We start from the raw sequence: 16,936 nt of genomic DNA, 5'->3' as shown, positions 1-16,936 counted from the left end.
TCTTGGTGCATCTATCCAAAACTGGTCAAGACAGGTTAAAATGTCTAAATTTATCGGTTACGAAAGAATAAATTACTGTGACGAAACCATCAATTAATCACATCTTCAAAATAATAAAGAATAACATCAGATTTTAAATAAAATAATAACTTGATGCGACTGAATTTTAGATACATTAAAAATTACTAGTTTCTATACCATTCAATTTCTACATGGTCCCTATAAAATCATTTCCTCTCAAACCTCTCAAACACTTATTTTGCCTCTTTAATATTCCATTTCTTGTCGTTGAGCTCAAAACCACCACAACATGACACACAACCTCCACACTTCTTCACCTTATATCATGGGCGTGGGTCACAGATTCAAGATCTGAAAAAAAGTTTGGATCTCCACAGGGATTTTGAGCTGAGAAAAAAAATACCCAGAAGTTAAAATTTGAAAAGAATGGGAAGCAAATGGAGGAAAGCTAAGCTTGCTCTTGGGTTGAACACATGTCTCTATGTTCCTCAAACTAGAGAGGAGCCGCCACCGGCATCGAACGATGCTGCCGCATCTGTATTATCCGACGCCGTTTCGTCCTCCTCTCTGCTTTCTCCAATGGGTGCTGGCTCCGACTGCCGACCCACCACGCCCACACCGTCGTCTTCCGGTCTTCGGTTGCCCAAAACTGGAACCAAGTCCTCCAAGGTTTGGAATTTTTCTGTTTTCTATGAAAAATTCATTTGCATGTCGAGCTTTTGGCTATTGAATTTGTTGTTGCTTATGCCAATCTTTGCAAATTTGTTGGATTTTTGTGAAATTTTATCATTTGGGTTTGATTTGTTGTTCCATTTGGTGTCTAGATGTCTCTTTGCTATTTGTTGAATATCCATGGTAGATTCTTCGTGAACAGTGAATGAAATTAACAAAATGTTTTCTTTGAACAGTAATTTCATTTATTTACATGCACTCTATAAAAGGAGATGATATAAGCAACATGATATTTGTTAGGTTGGTTAAGAACATCATCTCGTGTACTCGAAGTCTTGATTTTGAATTCCAGTCTCCCAATATCACTTTCACAAACAAATATTATGTAAAAAAAAGATGGTATAAGTAAAACATATTTATGATATTTGTATAATAATTTACTGGTGATGTTGGTGGGGTTGGTGGGGTGGGGGTGGTGGTGATAATGTGAGATTTGTGAACATGGGGTATTGGTTGTCAGGTTGTTTTCAGCTATTTGCAGAGAGAAAGAGAGAGAGAGAGAGAGAGAGATGAGGAAGGGTTGTGGTTGTGGGGATAGAGAAAGTGGACTAGTCCCCTTTAAGGGCCATCGTCTTTTGGCTAACATTTCATCAGAAAAGGAACACACTTCACTCACTGAGTCCCTCCTGTACCCTTCCTTTCCTCCAAGGGGAAGTGCTTTGTCTGGTCAGCACAAGTGCACTGTTCCGCATACGGACACACACATCTCTCTCTCTCTCTCAAGATTGTGGACCCTTTGGTTGATGTGAGCTTTCCTGCATTGAGCATCAGCAAAAGCAACCAAAGGAGAATTGAATATTCTCTCCCCTCTTAATATCTTTTTCATTTTCTCTCCTCATGGTTCATGCTTGAACGGTTACTATTAAATCACGTTAATATTTTATATTGATTTTTTATAAGGACAAAAAGACAAAAAAACAAAGTGTGAGAGGAGGGGAAGGAATGAGATGAGAATAAGAGGGGAGAGAATCTTATTCCAAATTGAAGAGGGAATTGAGAGAAGCAGTTCATCATTCTTCTTTTGATGAGCTTCAAATTTTTTTTCTTACCAACTTGAATGGTTTATTAGTCTGCAGTTTGCTTTATTATTCTTTGTTTTGAAAAATCATCCCCTTGATCGATGGAATTTCCCGTTGTGTCCTCCACCACCAATTTTTTGATCATTTGTCATTGACTTGTTTTGTTTCTTTTGTAGGCTAGCTGATTAAACTAGGGACCCCTTTGATCATAGTTAATTAATAGTATTATTGACCCCAAAATATGGTTCATTAATTGGATAAAAGTATCTCGAAATTGCCGGCTGTTACTGTACTGTAGATATGGTGAAATCTAATTCATCTTTTTATGCACATGGTTAAAGCTTTAATATGAAACTGTGTGGTGTTGACCCTTCCAGATATTCACATGCATCAAAGAATTCTGGATAATATTATAAGCCAAGGTTCAGATTCTCTAAATTAAAGGGTTGGATTTGGATTCAAGTATCCAAATGCCAATAGTGGATTTTGAGTTAAAGCTGTGAGGTACTGTTTTAATAATCCATGGTACCTGAAAACTAAGAATTCATGTCCCCAAAACGAAATCTAGATGTTTAAATGGGTGCATATTTTGTTATTATTATTTGATTGGAAAAGTGCATGCTCATTGTTCACTTAGACACGGACATGCATGTATAATTCTTGTAAATACATATTGCACATTCATTTTGTAGGTACTTAAATTACTGATCTTCATAGCTCGTGGTGATAGCTTAATAATTTTCTTGTAGAGTTATCGGTTTCAAACCCACACGTAGAAGCTTATGTTCAAGTAAATCTGATAAAAGTTATCCCATCAAGTTTTATGTGTCAAATCAAATCGTTCCTTAATCTTGATTTTGAGACTTGTGGAAATACAGTCTTTTCAGCAAGTGATTAACTTTTAAAAATTATCCCATCAAGTAAATCTGATAAAAGTTATCCCATCAAGTTCTGCATGAATTGTTTTCTTTATAAACTGCAATAACTACATAATGAATGGAATTCTTGAAGAAGAGATTTCTAATCATTTGTAATATATTGTGAAGAAATATGAAACGTAGTATGATCCAGAAAAAAAAAATATCAAACACTGCAGCATTTAAGTATTTTTCTAGCCAATTCTGTGAAACCCTAGTTTGCGAAATTTTTAGGTCTTTCTGATATAAATTTATTTTTACAAGTGTTCTGAATGAGATGTTAATCAGGAAATAAACTAGAGTTGGTTTTTAGAATTTATCCTACATTTCTCCTTCATTGCTAGGTTATATGAGGTGCCTCCTGTAGTCAACTTAAGGATCACTTTTATTGATGGAGGTGCATGCTTCCGTAACATATATTTTTCCTGTGTGCCCTTTTGACATTTTCCGTTGGTATTTCTGAATGTGGTACCAGCCTAAATTGTTCTAACCAGGTTGTTCTTGACTGTAGAAGACCTGTGCAATATGCTTGACGACCATGAAGACAGGACAGGGCCATGCCATTTTCACTGCAGAGTGCTCCCACTCTTTCCACTTCCACTGTATTACTTCTAATGTAAAACATGGAAACCAAATTTGTCCAGTATGCAGAGCAAAGTGGAAAGAAATCCCCTTTCAGAACCCTGCTCCTGATCTTTCACGCGGTGCTTCTAGAATTAACCCTGTTGGTTGGCCCCAAGATGATGCATGGATGACTGTTTTACGACAAATTCCTCCCCCACGCCTTGATGCAAGCCGACTGGTTTCTTCACTCTTTCACACTCCCGAACCAGTTATATTTGACGATGATGAAAGCTTAGATCAACAACCTGAGATTTCCAACAAGAGTGCATCTGTCGAAGATGCTGATGATAACAATTCCATTGGAACAATAGAGGTCAAAACATATCCTGAAGTTATGGCTGTTCAAAGATCAGCCTCTCATGATAACTTCACTGTTCTAATCCATCTTAAGGCTCCTCTTACAAGTGAAAGACATATTAGCAGCAGAAATCAGACACCAGTATCTGAAAATTCTCGTGCTCCAGTAGATCTTGTGACAGTGCTTGATGTCAGTGGAAGCATGGCAGGTACAAAGCTTGCTTTGATGAAACGGGCGATGGGGTTTGTGGTACAGAACCTTGGTCCATCTGATCGGCTGTCTGTAATTGCCTTCTCCTCTACAGCCCGCCGGCTTTTTCCCCTTCGTCGGATGACTGATGCTGGGAGGCAAGATGCATTGCAGGCTGTAAACTCTCTGGTTTCAAATGGTGGGACAAACATTGCTGAGGCTCTTAGGAAAGGTACCAAGGTGTTAGTAGACCGCAAGTGGAAGAACCCAGTTTGCAGTATCATACTACTGTCAGATGGGCAGGATACATACACTGTCAATAGTCCTAGTGGGATCCATCCACGAACAGATTACCAATCACTTATCCCAATCTCTATCCGTCGCAATAATGCAGCTGGCTTGCAGATTCCCGTTCATGCATTTGGATTTGGTGCAGATCATGATGCTGCCTCGATGCATTCAATCTCGGAAACTTCTGGTGGGACATTTTCTTTCATAGAAGCTGAGGGTGTGATTCAGGATGCATTTGCCCAGTGTATTGGCGGCCTTTTAAGTGTGGTAGTGCAAGAACTAAAGGTCAGAATTGAGTGCATTCACCCGAGTTTGCAACTTGGTTCAATAAAGGCAGGGAGTTACAGAACCAGCATGACTGCTGCTGCAAGAATGGGTTCTATTGATGTTGGCGACCTGTATGCCGAAGAGGAAAGGGATTTTTTAGTGACAATCAATATTCCAGATGATGTGTCCAGTAATGACATGTCGCTGGTAAAGGTTAGATGTGTTTACAGAGATCCCATAACGAAAGATTTGGTGAATTTGGAAGAAGGCAGTGAAGTCACGATCCAAAGGCCTGAAGTAGTAGGACAACTAATAGTGTCAATGGAAGTAGACAGGCAGCGGAATAGGCTTCGTGCAGCAGAAGCAATGGCCGAGGCTAGAGTGGCTGCTGAGAACGGTGATTTGGTTGGTGCAGTCTCCCTCCTGGAGAGCTGTCGTAGGGCATTGTCTGAAACTGCCTCTGCACGAGCTGGTGACCGCCTGTGCGTCTCACTTTCCGCTGAGTTGAAGGAGATGCAAGAAAGGATGGGAAACCGTCGGGCATACGAGGAATCAGGAAGAGCATACGTTTTATCAGGATTGAGCTCGCACTCATGGCAGAGGGCAACTGCTCGAGGCGATTCCACAGATAGCACAAGCCTTGTGCAATCTTACCAAACACCATCGATGACAGACATGGTGACACGTTCGCAAACCATGTTGTTAGGGAACCCATCACCACGACGAGCCCTCAGCAGTGCTCAGTCATTTCCGGCCAAATCTAGCCGCGATAATCCTCAAAAGTAGCATTCGCCTCACCTTACATATATTCTTCATCAATGGACCTTTTTGTTTCGTTCTTATTCGTTTTCTTCCTTCGTGGTTCGGGGAGTCAGGGATGTAACTGGGATACCGATGAATTTTGGGTGATTCAACTTTGGGGGAGTATATTTGGTTGTTATCTCATGTGTATGAATAAGAACTGGGTAAATGTGAGTAATTGGGGCTCAGATCAATTGTGAAAAATGAGGTGGTGGGAGTTAGGGGCTTATGTGGTGTGACTTTGCGTGATGTACATGTGAAGGGTTTTTGTTTTTTTCTTTTAAATGGTTTCATTAGAAGGGGGTATAGCCTTGTAATTGTGGGATACTTTGGGGTGAATTATTCACTTGAATATATGACAATGGTACATCTACTCCTCATTCTTTCCACTGAGTTATCATAGCTTTTAAATTTTGAACCAATAATTAACAAATCTTCTTTCTAACTTGTTCTATTGAGTGAAGTAATTGAAACCTCTGGTTGGGTGGAGGGATTTGAAAGTGGATGTGGATTTGAATTTGATAATCTGCAACATACACTATAAAACATGAGGGTATTTGTACTTGGATTGAATAACTAGATGCAATACATTTGATATGTATTTGAAATAACTATACCCTAAAAAGTCGTTTGAACATTTTATATGCTTTTTGTTTTCTTTTCTTCTCTTCATACTCAAATCTCGGGTATATGATGCAATTACTATTATGGTATATCGATATTTTTTTCATATATAAATAAGAAGTTTTAAGTTCAAATCTTGTAAATAGTGAGTACGTCCTATACTCAACTTTTGGTCGGAATATCTAAAATTTTTGTCATCTTTTGTCTAGGGTTTATTTCCTTTGGGAACCCTATTTCTATTGGAAAGTAGGCCAAATTAATCGTTATGGCATCTTAAATTATGACATCTCAAATTACTCGTTAGAGGGTGATGCTAAGAAGATTATATTTGATAGATTACATCTAAATTAAAATTACTTTTTTTTTTTAAATTCATAATACAATACACCGTACCTTTATTAGAAAGATGATTAATACATGGTACTAAATGTCTGTTTGATAATCATTTTTAGTTTTTCGTTTTTCAGTTTTTACATTTTTAAAGTGAAATATTGTTTGGTAATTACTTTTAGGAAAACCAAAAAGTAAAAACTTTTAGCCAAATTTTGAAAACCTAAGAAAGTAGTTTTCAACTTTCATTTTCTGAAAACTAAAAATAGTTACCAAACAAGATTTCATTTTTTTTAAAAAAAAATTGAAACTAAAAATTGAAAAATGAAAACGAAATAATTAATCAAACGACACATAAATATGAGAAAAATTCTTTCATGCTTTGTAGCACTAAATGCTATGAGTATTAGATGAACTGATTTCTTTGAAATATTACTTTTATTGTGGTTTTTAATGTTCCATAGCATAAAAGTAAAACTCCTAAATACAATCTTCCTAATATTTTTTTCTGGCTATAACTATGTGGATTATGACCGTCGCACTAAAAAGCCCTTGAAATGCTCCACCTATGTACATGAATTGCCACCCTAATGACATACATTTGGAGCATTTTTGCTCACCACCCTAACTATGGTGTATGCTTACCATCACTGTTTTGGCAGTGCTAGGCGGTTGGTCACCGTCTCGATTAATTTCTAGGCGTTTGAAAATTAAGAAAGGGCGCCTAGACCTGCTTATGCATGTGCCTAGACCTGTTAGGCGTTAGCCTAGCCCGCCTAGACCCACCTATGTCACGACTCTCGCTTAGGCAAGAAATCAATAATTTTCATTTGACATTCTATTTTTTTCAATAAATGTATGAGACTTGTTGAATACTTGGATGAGTACTCATTACATGCTTGTTTCACATGTTTTCAATATGTTCTTATATTCTATAATCTATGTCATTTTATTTTGTAATATATGTATCTCAATACAATTATGCATTTTTATAAGTTTAAATGGACACATACTTATACGGTATATAATAAATTTACTTGAATCCACCTAAGATCCTGCCTAGGCTCCAGCCCGCCACCGATATAGAGCTTAGCCATATACCTAATCATTTATCATATGTCATTTTACCTAACTTTAGTTAACTTTCACAATGTTAATTTTTAATTTTGAAAAAAAATTAACCAAAATTAGTTAAAAAAACATGTAACAAATGATTAAATGTATAGTAAACATATACTAAAGTTTAGGATAACGAGGAAAAATGCTCCCAAGTACATTCCTGCTTTCAAGAATATAAGTGCAACGAAATGTAGAGAAAGAGATCCTCTTCAAACCTCTTCCACTAAGAACACTGAATCAAATGATCTGACGGCTAAAATTTATTACAACTTTTGAGCAGTCAATGAAATTTGAAAGGCCTCCGGATCTCTTCTCCGAAATGTATAATGAAGTGGGACCACCTCGGAAAGCGAGACTGAGCTACCTCGGCGTAACTCATTATTATGGGTCTCCCTCTGCAAAACTTCTCACTTTCACTTTCACACTCTTACCATCTATCTTCAGCTGAAGAAGCAGCAGCATCCAACGGCAGCTTCTTCTCGCACTTAAAAATGGAGACGCTCTGACTGTCACTCACTCTCTCTTTACATTTCTCCTATATCATCGTTGGATTATCAGATCCGAAATGCCTGAGCTCAGAAAGCGGATTCGGTTTCTCAAAAGCGCTTCTTCAGACGCCATTTTCCGACTTCTTTAGCACCAAAGGAGGCACCACAAAATCGCAGAAGCCGCCGGATTTCAGAATCACTTCCTTCTCAAGGTAAAAATCACTTTCTGCTTTTCGATTTTTTTTTTCTTTCTGCACGGATCCGGTGGACTCATTTCAGCTTGTGGCGGAAGAGGGAATTAACTCTGGTTATTGGACACAAATGTATTTAAGATCATTCTCTTGGGTGTTTTAGTAATTAAGTATATGTTACTACTAAGAAATCTGTTGACTTTATAGATGAAGTGGATGCCACGTCCCTACTTTGCCTCCCATATTCTAAGTTTTATTTTTGAAAATTTTAACGAAAAGTTCCGGTACTGTTTATTTTAACGAAAAATTACATCTTTATATTAAAAAGTCAATCTTGATAGTATTCATTTTATCCTTTATTTTGTCCTTATCGTTAAAACTCAAAGTTTTCAAACCCTTTTCATTAGTTGGTCAAATCAGTATCCGTATTCTAAGGTTTTATTTTTTCTCCACTGTCGTTGGGTTAGGTTAGTTGGTCAAAGCAGTATCCGTATCTTTGCAGCCGAGTTTGAATTTCGAAGGATAAATACTCCTCTGTCACAAAGAAAACAACTTTGATCTTTCTGGAACAAAGTTCTTAATTTTGAAATAGCAAAGTAGTAGAAGATTCCCCAATAAATCAAATCCTAAATTTTTGAATTTCATTTGTTGTATACACGAATTAGAAATTTAGAAACATGATTTAATTTAACAAATGATGAAAACTAATATAATAGGCTCGGTTGGTGACTATAATTTTGACAAAAAAGTATACGTCTTTTGCAGTTTGGGTCCAGGGTTTTTTTAGCAAGCTCCTCCTTCTTGTCATCGGTTTCTAGTTGTAGATAGAGTTGGCGTCTCGTGGCCTTATGGTATTCTATTGTAATCTTTCTTTTCTTTTGCGCTTATGCCCCGTTGTGTATAAAAAAAAAAGGTAAGGAAAATTAATGAAAATAGCGTAAAAACTTTGAGTTTTAACGATAATGATAAAATAAATGGTAAAGTAAATAATACTAGAATTGACTTTTTAGGGTAAAAATGTAGTTTTTCGTTAAAATGAACTTTGCGCTTATGCCCCGTTGTGAATTAAAAAAAAAAAGTAAGAAAAACTAATGAAAATGACGTGAAAATTTTGAATTTTAACGATAATGACAAAATAAATGATAAAATGAATAGTACCAGGATTGATATTTTAGAGTAAAAATATAGTTTTTCGTTAAAATGAATATTACCGGGAACCTTTCGTTAAAATTCCCAAAATAGTTTAGATGGTGAGAGCAGAGTTTGTGTAGGATTTTCTCAACCGTGGTTTTATTATGTCATCCTTTCACCCATTCACGTAGGCTGAATAAGCAGGGCCCACTATGACCCAATATTGGGCCCACTTTCCGCAGAGGACAGATTGGTAGGGCCCAGTGTGAGCTCAATCTTTGCTCGCTTTACGGACCGAGCAGCAGTACATGTCTGTCTTTGAAGCTAAGTAAAAGTCTTTGATGAATTATAACCGTTACTTCCCAATTTGAATACAAAAATAGGAAGCTTTTTTAAATTTTCAACCGTTGGGGTGTCTGAATGTTTCCCATTTGAAAAAGTTTAGAAAGGCCAGTTAATATTTAAGTATTGAGCCACGGTTGTGAAAAGTAAACAGATTGTGGGGTTTCCTTCGGTAATGTTGGATTAGATTTTAGGTGCAGCTGAGGGGTCTCTTTCTGATATGGAAAATGGCAGCTTTCAGAGAGGTGGCTGATGGGTTTGTTTTGAGTTTACTATTTTCCAATCCATGTTTTCATGAGCCCCATTTGTCCCTTTCCCCGCTATTTGTGTCACATGTCCTTTCGGCATTGTCCATTTTCTAGATTCACCCCATCATTTGTGACGGGATTGCGTATATTAGACCTTTCTGGTCTTTGTTATATTGGGTTTGCTGTGCTCGAGTTTGTGTACTTGTACTCATGTTTGAACTCTGAAGGAGGGAGTTGCGATTGTTTTGAGTAATTTGAGCTCGATGCTTGTTACTTTTCACTTTGTATTTTGTAAGTCAAGGTAAAGTTCCTATTTCTGTTTCTGCTGCGGTTCTTTACGTACTCAGGTGTGCTGATTTTCCTTAATTCTCTAAAAGCTTTATGCTTTCTATCTGTTTGGAAGCAATGTCACTTGTTGTAAACTCTTGTGGAGTTACTGGGAAGAAAGTATATTTTTGTTTGTAGGAACCTTATTGCTTTTGAAGTTCTTGTATACTGTTTGGGGAGGCAGTTTAAATAGTTTAAAGAATGTGGGACTGCTAAAAGCAGTAATGCATTGATGATAGACGGGGGCAGGCGCTCATTTGTTGGGCCAATTTCCGCTTGATCCCCAACCAGCAAGCCTTGAATTTTACAGTGTTTTCTTATGGTTGTTTTAATGGTCATTTCTTCATTTGTGTTTTTAGTTGTGTGTAATTATGAGATTGGGTATAACAATCCGTAACCATGGTCAACAATAATTTTGTGAAGTTGTCTTCGCCAAAATTGTGTGTTGACAATACCACATAGTCGAACTTCATGTTGTACTACATAGTTTGGTTGAATGCACAGCAAAGTGGGTTGCCATCAATTGTTAGTGTAGAATTATGTATACTTGGATGAGGGTGAGAGCCGTCAACGAATTTCCAGAGGCCGTTGCCGACGAGGAAGGGTTTGATTTGCAGGAGCCAGTGAAGGTAGTTGTGTTCGTCTAGTTTGAGAAGTTCTCGGGTGTTGAGAGAGGGAGAGGTGAGGGAAACAGAGCAGGCAGTGGCGGAAGCAGAGGAGGAAGGAGAAGCCATGATGGCTGACAGGGAGGATGGAAAGATTTTGTGAGAAGGAGAGGAAGGGATGATACCATGTAGAATTATGAATACTTAAAGATTGAGTTTACAATCCTAGGTTGTATACAATGATGATTAAATGTATTAAGTCTAGTGCTTAATTGTGCTATTATTTATAATTAGGGTAATGATAATTACAAGTGCAGAAAACCATGGTGGAGAAATCAAGGTGATGAATCTGGACTGGTTTCTCTAACAGTTAGCTTCCAATTTGTTGGCCAACCATGAATTTAACAACACCTGCCTGTCATATTTCTTCTACATGCTTGCCTAACTTTCTATTGTTTGATTCCGGATTTATGAGAGTATCACATCTGATTTTAATTTTCATTTCCTTTTCCTTGAATCTTTTGGAACTTACTATCTGCACTGTAAAGGATTTGAATCAAATGGGTGGGACGGTTTGTTGTTTACACCTTTGTGCTTGTTCCACTCAACTAATTTATCTAAAATAAAACTTCATAGTGTTATCACCAGGGAATTTTTTTTTTTTTTGTGAGAAAAAGAAAGTTTGTTAAATTATTTTGATAAGATTTTTGGTTCTGTAAATTGTGTTTATGCCTGAATTGATATAATCTACATCAATAATCAGTGTAGGTGTAAGGATTGAGACCACAGAAGTCTGAAGTTTCTCACTAACCCAATGAAGGTTTTTTTTAATATGATATATTTCCAGTTTGTTTTATATCAAGATCTCTATGACTTTAGTTTTCTAACAATACGTTGTTATGAAGTCACTTGTTTCTGTTTGTATTTCACAGCATTTGAGGGAAAACATTACTTGGTTCTTACATAATTGTTGCACTATGTTTGCCATCAGGAGTAGAAAGTGTATCCAAATCAGTTTTTATTATTTTTCTTATGTAATATTCATTTTCGTTTTGAATTCAATATGCTGTTGTTATATTGTTCAGGTTAGGATAAATGAAGTTCCAAGTGAAGGTTGCCCTTGCCTGTGTCATAACCTTGATCGTGATTCAGCAAGGTGTTTGCGGTTAGTATTGATTTCTCATTGCCGATATGTTTATGAAAAGATTTATTGATATTGCAATATGGGAAATTATAGACACACCTTTTGCCTTCAAATCTGGAATTAAGTATGTTGCTTGGCGAAACTTATATTTTTCCAACATCCAAATAACCCTGCACATATTGTTTCCCTTTTATAGAGTCTTGAGCTTCCATATTAGAAGGGTTACCCATCAAACTTCTCCGTAGTATCAGTATCGTTTAAATAATACATGGAAATCTTCTTTTCATTATTTGTCGTAGCAGATGAGGTTTCCGGTGCGTGGAATGCGACTGACTGGACTTGTAGGTGCTCATATCAAGGAAACGTGAGCTACACTCTAGAACCTTACTGTTCAGCATCCTGTAATTGCAGTCAGGGTATGCTGCTGATCTTTATGCTACAATCACCCAAAAGCTTTACACTTCTTTTGATACACCATTATTTGCCAATAAACTTTTAGCAGTTGTTCTTTTCGTCATCTCTTTATATTTGACAGAAAGAAACGGATTGAAATAACAGTTTCTGGTTGATAGATATTACAATATTAAGTCAAATACGTTCTTGAATTCACTCATTTTTTTACGCATATTCTTTAAATGTTGTTCACTCAATGTTTAGGTGGAAGCTCTATATAAGTTAATTCATATATAAAAATGCTTCAGTTATGTTTGTGCGTTCGTTGCATTGATTAAGAACTATCCCTTTTTTCGTGACTAGAATATTCTTATGTACCTGTTTTTCTTGTATATACTATATGATGTATGACAATATAAACTGAATGCCTCTGATACAGATGCTGGAAGTAATACTACATGGACATGCATATGTGCTGCCAATGGGCTTCCTAAAGTCACAGCTGACGGTCATGATCCTAATTGTTTTACAGCCTGCAACTGCACTTATGGTACTTACTCTCCCTCTCTCTCTCTCTCTCTCTCTCTCTCTCTCTCTCTCTCTCTCTCTTACACACACACACACACGCACACATCAGTCAACCGATCCACTTTACATAGAACAATGATAAATCATGTTTTTTAAAGCTGATTGGTTTATGGGACCATGGATTTTGATTTACTGTGAGAATCCTTTTTACGGTCATCCCATCTTTGACTTATATGTATTGACGCACCCATAGTCTATTCCACAAAGAATTTCCAGATATTTTTTTTACATACATCTGACATTTTGTTATATCTTTGATTTACAAGTTAGATAGACTTTGTTATATCTTCGACATTACTTCTTTATCTGAATTCTGAAGTCATTTGATTGTGACTTGTTCTGTGTCTGTGTTTCTTCTTAACAGGATCTGTCAATGCAGCAAAGCCTTCAAAAAATCATCTTTCGAGCAAAGTTGTTGTGATTATTCTTTTAGCATGTGTCATACTCACAACCCTTGCTTTTATTTCCTCGGTGGCATGCTACTTCTGCCGAAGGGCTAAGTGCTCTATTCAAGCGCCAATATTTTCGCCTGATAAGGAATCAAGTTGCAATAGTGCTTCCAACTTAATTAGCTATAAGAGTTCCTCATTGTTTGAGACCAAAATAAATATGGATTCCCCCATCGGTAAAGGCACAGGTAATTTGATCTATGGAGTGTTTTAGCAGAGTTTGTTTCTTAGTCTATAAAATCCCGCTCATCTTTTCAGCCTGTTCATTTCATAGTACTCCTTTAAACCTGATAATTTTTGTTTGTATATTTTTCTCTGTACAGGAACTGCTATAACTATTCCATTTCAGTTAACAGGCTGCTTTACCTCTTGTGTATTGAGGAGCAAACCCCGAGCTACACCTGGAGCAATTATTCAATTTTCATATTTTGAACTGGAAAGTGCAACCAATAAGTTTTCAGATTCCAATCTAATAGGACTTGGTGGAAGCAGCTATGTCTATCGTGGCCAGCTCAATGATGGCGAAGTTGTGGCAGTTAAGCGTCTAAAAGCTTTGAAAGGGCCAGACATGGACTCTGTTTTAACAGAGGTAATACCTCATCTTTCTGTGCGTTTGTCGATATACTTCAACATCCTTTTTATTGGTTTCTTAACAGAAGAAATAACTTAATCAATCTGTTCTTTTCTCAGATTGAAATGTTAGCCAGACTTAATCATTTTAATGTGGTGCCTTTGCTTGGCTACTGCTTTGAAACCCATGGAAAAAATGTCGAGAGGATATTGATATTTGAGTACATGGATAACGGTAACCTGAGAGATTGTTTGAACGGGGATGAAGGGAAAAACATGGATTGGGTCACTCGAGTTTCAATTGCCATTGGAGCTGCAAGGGGTTTGGAATATCTCCATGAAGCAGCTGCTCCAAGAATTCTGCATCGAGATGTCAAATCCACAAACATTCTTCTGGATGAAAATTGGCAAGCAAAAGTAAGATGTGATTATTTGAAACATCGATTGAAATCTACGATGGGAAATAATAATAGGCTAGTTTGAAGCAGATATTTGGCTACGAACACGGTTTACATTTCTCTTTTGGAACTGAAAGATAGCCTAGTTTGAAGCGGATATTTGGCACGCATTTCTTATAATTCTTATATTTGTTATATATGTGCAGATAACTGATCTTGGTATGGCGAAACGCTTAAAAGCTGATGGTGTCCCTAGCACATCTAGTTCTCCAGCAAGAATGCAGGGGACTTTTGGTTATTTTGCACCGGAATATGCTATTGCTGGAAGAGCATCTCTTGAGTCAGACGTTTTCAGTTTTGGCGTAGTTCTTCTTGAGCTTATCACTGGTCGGAAGCCCATCCATAAATCAACAACTAAGGGAGAAGAAAGCCTTGTCATATGGGTATAGAAAATTGCCAACTTTATTACTAGGAACATATATCCATCATTTCTTTTGCATGAATTTCCATTTTGTTACCACAATGCTGCTGATTAACATGAATTTATCGTAGATAACCAGTTCAGAAATACGTCTATGGGTTAATAAAAATTGATGTAGCATATGAACATTTTTGTCTTTGTTGTAGGCTACACCTCGTTTACTGGATAGTAGGCGAGTAATCACAGAGTTGGCGGATCCAGATTTAAATGGAAACTTCCCAGAAGAGGAGATGCAGATAATGGCTTACTTGGCAAAAGAATGTCTACTGTTGGATCCTGATGCTAGACCAAACATGAGTGAGGTTGTCCAAATCCTTTCGACTATTTCACCAGAGAGATCTAAAAGGAAAAACTTTTCTGTAAATCTTTTTCAGGTAATTACGCACCTATGTGGTTGATGTCATTTTTTAACTTTTCATATGTCGTATGGAGGTCATATTGTATGATTTGAGCAATGCGTATAGAGACTTGATCTGAGTATTCTTCTGGACAGCACATAGGCATGGATGGCCATAAAGATGCTGGGGAGCTAAGGCGAGCGAAATCCAGTAAAGGTTCGGTTCGGTGTTCACTGCCACTAGACATTGACCGTAACCTATGTGCTGAAAGAGACACGGATTCTGTTTCAGATAACTATATGGAGAGATTGATCCTCTTGACTTCAAATGCCAGGAGTTGTCGTGCCACTGATATTGAGACAGTGGATTTAACTGAGCCCAGGTTGGAGTCTTTTTGTGTAACAAATGGTAAGCCCCCATGACCAGAGAAAACTTGAAGCACACGGATAGGAAGTAAACCAGATTTTAAGCTTATTTCAAATACTTGTTTGCGGTTGGTTGCTCAAAGAAATCACGAGGAAGCAAGCGGGTTTCTGAAGATTAGTTCCTTGATACTTTTTTCTTTGAAGAAAATCATAGTTGTGTATTTGTTTGGTTGTTGTACAGAAATCATAGCATTCAAAATATGTTAGGAGATGAAAAGGATGGTATGCTGCTTGTAATTCAGTAAATGCAAAAAGGTAGTTTTTAAAGCACTTTTGTTCCTTCATGTTTTCATATAACCAGCAATTCTTTTTCTTACCAAGGAGCACTTTGATTCCCTAATATCCCATTTATCCCGGAGCAACGCAAAGAAGAAAACACATGCAATGCTTGGGATAACAGTTATCTGTCCGGGCTGATTAGGTCAGTTAGTCATGATAGTTTGCCTGTATGTTTGCACCTGTGTGAATGCTCATTTCCATAAATTAAAGTATCATAGAATATAAAATCTTGTAAAGATAAAAGTCAAACCGCTCTCACATGGTCACTATACATTTTTCTATTCCCATGGCATACAGCTGCACATAGGGTATACAACCATATTTATGTGGTCTTAGACCATCTCCAACCCTGGGCTAAAAGTCAAATTACCCCCCCCCTCCCAAACACTCTCCAACCCATGCTACAATTTTAGGCTAAATGCCAAATGCTATTTCTGGACCAAATACCCCCCAGCTTTCCCCCCGGGCTAAATGCGAAATGTTTATCGGAATTTAAATTTTTTTAGATTAAAATGTTCATAAAATTAATTTACAATAATCTACATATTTATTTTTAAAAAAAATTGATTTAAGAAAAAAATTTAGGCTAATTTCATTCTTTAATAATTCCGGGCTAAAATTTTAGGGTAGAAGGGTTGGAGCAGAAAAGATGTTTCTGGGCTAAAAGCTAAATTTTCCGGGCTAAAAATTTTGGCTTTTAGCCCAAGGGTTGGAGATGGTCTTAGGGTTATTTTCTTTCATGTATTCAATCATAAATTTTGAGAGTTTTTTTTGTTACTTTCTAGTGAATTCTAGTTTTCTAATCTTTAAGGTTATCATTTAAATTTCCTTTTAGATTTAAGTTGCCTTAAGGGACGTGCGCGTGAGCTACCGCCCCAAGCAATTATATATAGCCCTTTAAGCAAAGAGATCCCCATTTTTCAAAAAAAAAAATATGAGACACCCTCTTGACCGTTAGATATAGTTTTAATGAAATTTTGTGATTAAGATTAAATTATAGACCACAGAATCTCAATCACATAATTTCATTAAAGTCAGATTTAACGGTCAAGAGAGTGTCCCTATTTTTTTTTTGAAAAAATGGGGATCTCTTCTCTTAAAGGCTTCATATATATATATATATATCTATAGGCCCTTTATGCAAATGGATTCTCATTTTTTTGCAAATATAGGGATTAGGTATAGGGCCCACTTCACATCGAAATTCAATGATTTGAACCGTCTATTTTGTAAGTCTCGATATAGATCATCCTTACAAAAATTCAATTCAAATCAGAAATCATTTACCTATTTAATTATCAATAAAA

At 36.8% G+C, this 16,936-nt stretch overlaps 2 protein-coding genes across 16 annotated transcripts; both read left to right on the top strand.

Annotated features, from left to right (window-relative positions):
• Positions 1–235: 235 nt before the first annotated feature.
• On the top strand, positions 236–5,539 carry LOC126589584 (E3 ubiquitin-protein ligase WAV3-like). Of its 2 annotated transcripts, none has more exons than XM_050254917.1 (2): positions 236–690; positions 3,204–5,539. In XM_050254917.1, exons 1-2 carry the CDS (start codon positions 448–450, stop codon positions 5,142–5,144), a joined length of 2,184 nt encoding a protein of 727 aa, XP_050110874.1. In that variant the 5' UTR covers positions 236–447; the 3' UTR covers positions 5,145–5,539. The 2 variants fall into 2 exon arrangements, with proteins under 2 accessions (XP_050110874.1, XP_050110873.1); XM_050254916.1 differs by having other exon boundaries at positions 237–690; positions 3,201–5,539.
• A 1,996-nt stretch (positions 5,540–7,535) lies between these two features.
• Positions 7,536–15,620, top strand: LOC126591623 (receptor-like serine/threonine-protein kinase NCRK). 14 transcript variants are annotated; one of them, XM_050257387.1, is made up of 11 exons: positions 9,449–9,933; positions 11,333–11,384; positions 11,650–11,729; positions 12,008–12,124; positions 12,541–12,651; positions 13,054–13,326; positions 13,462–13,727; positions 13,829–14,125; positions 14,313–14,549; positions 14,734–14,961; positions 15,081–15,620. In XM_050257387.1, exons 3-11 carry the CDS (start codon positions 11,660–11,662, stop codon positions 15,345–15,347), a joined length of 1,866 nt encoding a protein of 621 aa, XP_050113344.1. In that variant the 5' UTR covers positions 9,449–9,933; positions 11,333–11,384; positions 11,650–11,659; the 3' UTR covers positions 15,348–15,620. The 14 variants fall into 14 exon arrangements, with proteins under 14 accessions (XP_050113346.1, XP_050113353.1, XP_050113344.1 ...); XM_050257386.1 differs by having other exon boundaries at positions 11,328–11,384; XM_050257388.1 differs by lacking the exons at positions 9,449–9,933; positions 11,333–11,384 and adding exons at positions 9,954–10,093; positions 10,179–10,904.
• Positions 15,621–16,936: the final 1,316 nt, after the last annotated feature.

Source organism: Malus sylvestris, chromosome 11 (genome assembly GCF_916048215.2).
Source record: "Malus sylvestris chromosome 11, drMalSylv7.2, whole genome shotgun sequence".
Classification (NCBI taxonomy): domain Eukaryota; kingdom Viridiplantae; phylum Streptophyta; class Magnoliopsida; order Rosales; family Rosaceae; genus Malus; species Malus sylvestris.
The sequence above is the reverse complement of the archived record's forward strand: the minus strand, read 5'-3'. Positions and strand labels throughout refer to the sequence as shown.